This window comes from Nomascus leucogenys, chromosome 11 (assembly GCF_006542625.1).
Source record: "Nomascus leucogenys isolate Asia chromosome 11, Asia_NLE_v1, whole genome shotgun sequence".
Taxonomy (NCBI): Eukaryota; Metazoa; Chordata; class Mammalia; order Primates; family Hylobatidae; genus Nomascus; species Nomascus leucogenys.
The window spans coordinates 112,550,727-112,552,718 of NC_044391.1; the positions used below are offsets into that span (position 1 = coordinate 112,550,727).

At 35.0% G+C, this 1,992-nt stretch overlaps 1 protein-coding gene across 1 annotated transcript; it reads left to right on the plus strand.

Annotated features, from left to right (window-relative positions):
• Positions 1-329: 329 nt before the first annotated feature.
• Positions 330-623, plus strand: PYDC2 (pyrin domain containing 2). The gene is given in 1 exon segment (XM_030822178.1): positions 330-623. A coding segment is annotated over 1 exon segment (294 nt).
• The last annotated feature ends 1,369 nt before the right edge of the window (positions 624-1,992 follow it).

The following is a 1,992-nucleotide window of genomic DNA, read 5'->3' on the forward strand; positions in this document are numbered from 1 at the left end:
CAACAAGAAAAAAATAGATAAATTTGATTTAATCAAAATAAAAAACACTTATACCTTAAAGGACACCATCATTAAACTGATAAGACAACTCACAGAATGGGAGCAAAGATTTGCGTATTGCATATCTAATGAAGGACCTGTCCCTAGACTATATAAAGAACTCTTACAACTCAGCAATAAAAAGACAATAATGCAATTTTATAATGAGCAAAAATCTGAATTGATATTTCTCCTAAAAAGATATAAAAATATATACTTATTAGTATATGAAAAGGTGTGAGAACCAGAGCATAGGGCCAGGCATTGGGAGAGCTCCCACATAGGACAAGATGGCATCTTCTGCACAGCTGGACTTCAACCTGCAGGCTTTTCTGGAGCAGCTCAGCCAGGATGAGTTGAGCAAGTTCAAGTCTCTGATCAGAGCAATCTCCCTGGGAAAGGAGCTACAGATGGTCCCCCAGAAGGAGGTAGACAAGGCTAATGGGAAGCAACTGGTAGAAATCTTCACCAGCCACTCCTGCAGCTACTGGGCAGGGATGGCAGCCATCTAGGTCTTTGAAAAGATGAATCAAACGCATCTCTCTGGGAGAGCTGATGAACGTCGTGCGATGCCCCCACCTTAACCCCTCAGGGATAGTGAGTTGATGGCTGAGCTAGCTGTTGCTTTAGCCTTGGTTCTGCCTCCGTTTTACATGCACATGTCACTTAACCTTGTTATATATGACATATCTATATCACCAGTATATTGAGATAAATAAAGGTGAAATAATTCACAAACATGAAAAGATGGCTGACAACTTTAGTACTCAGGGAAATGCAAATCAAAACTATAATGAGATACCATTTCATATCCACTAGGCTGGCTAGAATAGAAAGATAATAACAAGCATTGGCACAGATGTGGAGAAACTAGAATCCTCATATACTGCTTATGGGAATGTGAAATTGTGCAGCCACTTTGGAAAACAGGATGGTAATTTCTCAAATGATAAACAGAGTTCTCATATGATCTAATATTCTATTTATAAGTATATAAGAGAAATAAAAACATGTAAACACAAATGTTTACAGTGTCATTGTATACAATAGCCAAAAGGTGGAAACAACCTAATGTCTGTGAATGGACAAATGAATACAGAAATTGTGGTATATGCAGCTAATGAAATATTTTTCGACAAAATGAAGTATTGATCACATGCTTAAACATGAATGAACCTTGAAAACACTATGTTAAATGAAAGAAACCTGTCATAAAAGACAAAATATTATATGGTCACATCACATATGATATGATTCCATTCATAGGAAAGTTCAGAATGGCCAAATTTATAGAGTCAGAAGTAGATAAGAGGTTGCTTAGGACTGGGAAGGAGAGTGGGTGAGTAGAGGGGAATAGGGAGTAGTAGCTAAAACATTTAAGATTGCTTTTCAAGGTGATGAGAATATTCTGAAATCAACTATGGTGATGATGGTACATATCTGTGAATAAGCTAAAAACATTTAATTGTATTCTTTAAATGTCTGAGTTGTGTGATATGTGAATTATATCTCAGTAAATCTGTTAAAAATGCAAAAAATGAGACAATGAATGTTTATCATCTTTTCATATCTTTAAAGACCATTAATATTTCTATTCAATGAACTATTTATTCATACTCTTGACAATTTTTCTTTTTTATTGCATTTTTGTTTTGTCTTTTTCTCATTGATTCTAGGAACTCCTTTTATGTCTGAGAGATTAGTACTATCTGGATATGAGTTGCAATTCTTTTTCTTTTTGACCTTGCTTATGATTTTCCCCACAGCAGAAGACTACAATTTTATGTATGTGCATTAATCTATCACTACTTTTATGGCTTCCAGATTAGAGTCATAGACCTTTCTTAGTCCAAGGGAATAAAATGATTCTGCTATCTTTACTCCTGATTCGTTCATGGTTACATTTTAATATTTGCCTTTAAATCTTTAATCTATTTAGCCACTTTTTCCCAA